Genomic DNA, 354 nt, shown 5'->3' with positions numbered 1-354 from the left:
TGCTGCTGCTGCTGCTGCTGCTGCTGCTGCTGCTGGGTGTACCGATTACAACACAAGGCAGCAGCTGCCCTACAAAGAAGCGCTGCAGCAGCTGCTGTCCATACGCTGTCTCCTGCTGCTGCTGCTGCTGCTGCAGCTGCGTTCCCTTTGCTCTTCTCTGCTGCTGCTGCTGCTGCTGCTGCTGCTGCTGCTGCTGCTCTAGGGTGTGGCTGCGGTGTACGTACCCCACGAAGCCGTAAGGTAGCTGCAGCAGCAACTCGTTTGTATGGACCTCAGCAACAACCCCCAGCAGCAGCGCCCCTTCCTTTAGGGGCCCCCTGAATGCTGCTGCTGCTGCTGCTGCATCTCCTTTGC

The 354-nt window shown here is 60.5% G+C and overlaps 1 protein-coding gene across 1 annotated transcript in view; it reads right to left on the bottom strand.

Moving 5' to 3' along the window:
- The window catches only part of EMH_0094130 (uncharacterized protein), a gene marked incomplete at both ends in the record, with an annotated part of 20,333 nt that overhangs the window by 19,370 nt on the left and 609 nt on the right, over positions 1 to 354 (bottom strand). The window contains 2 exons of the mRNA XM_013494929.1: positions 3 to 69; positions 225 to 354. Coding sequence (XP_013350383.1) covers positions 3 to 69; positions 225 to 354 — 197 coding nt within the window. The remainder of the gene's footprint in view (positions 1 to 2; positions 70 to 224) is intronic.

Source organism: Eimeria mitis, genomic scaffold (assembly GCF_000499745.2).
Source record: "Eimeria mitis Houghton genomic scaffold, Emh_scaff134, whole genome shotgun sequence".
Taxonomy (NCBI): domain Eukaryota; phylum Apicomplexa; class Conoidasida; order Eucoccidiorida; family Eimeriidae; genus Eimeria; species Eimeria mitis.
Note: the sequence above shows the minus strand (reverse complement) of the source record. Positions and strands in the feature narration are given on the sequence as shown.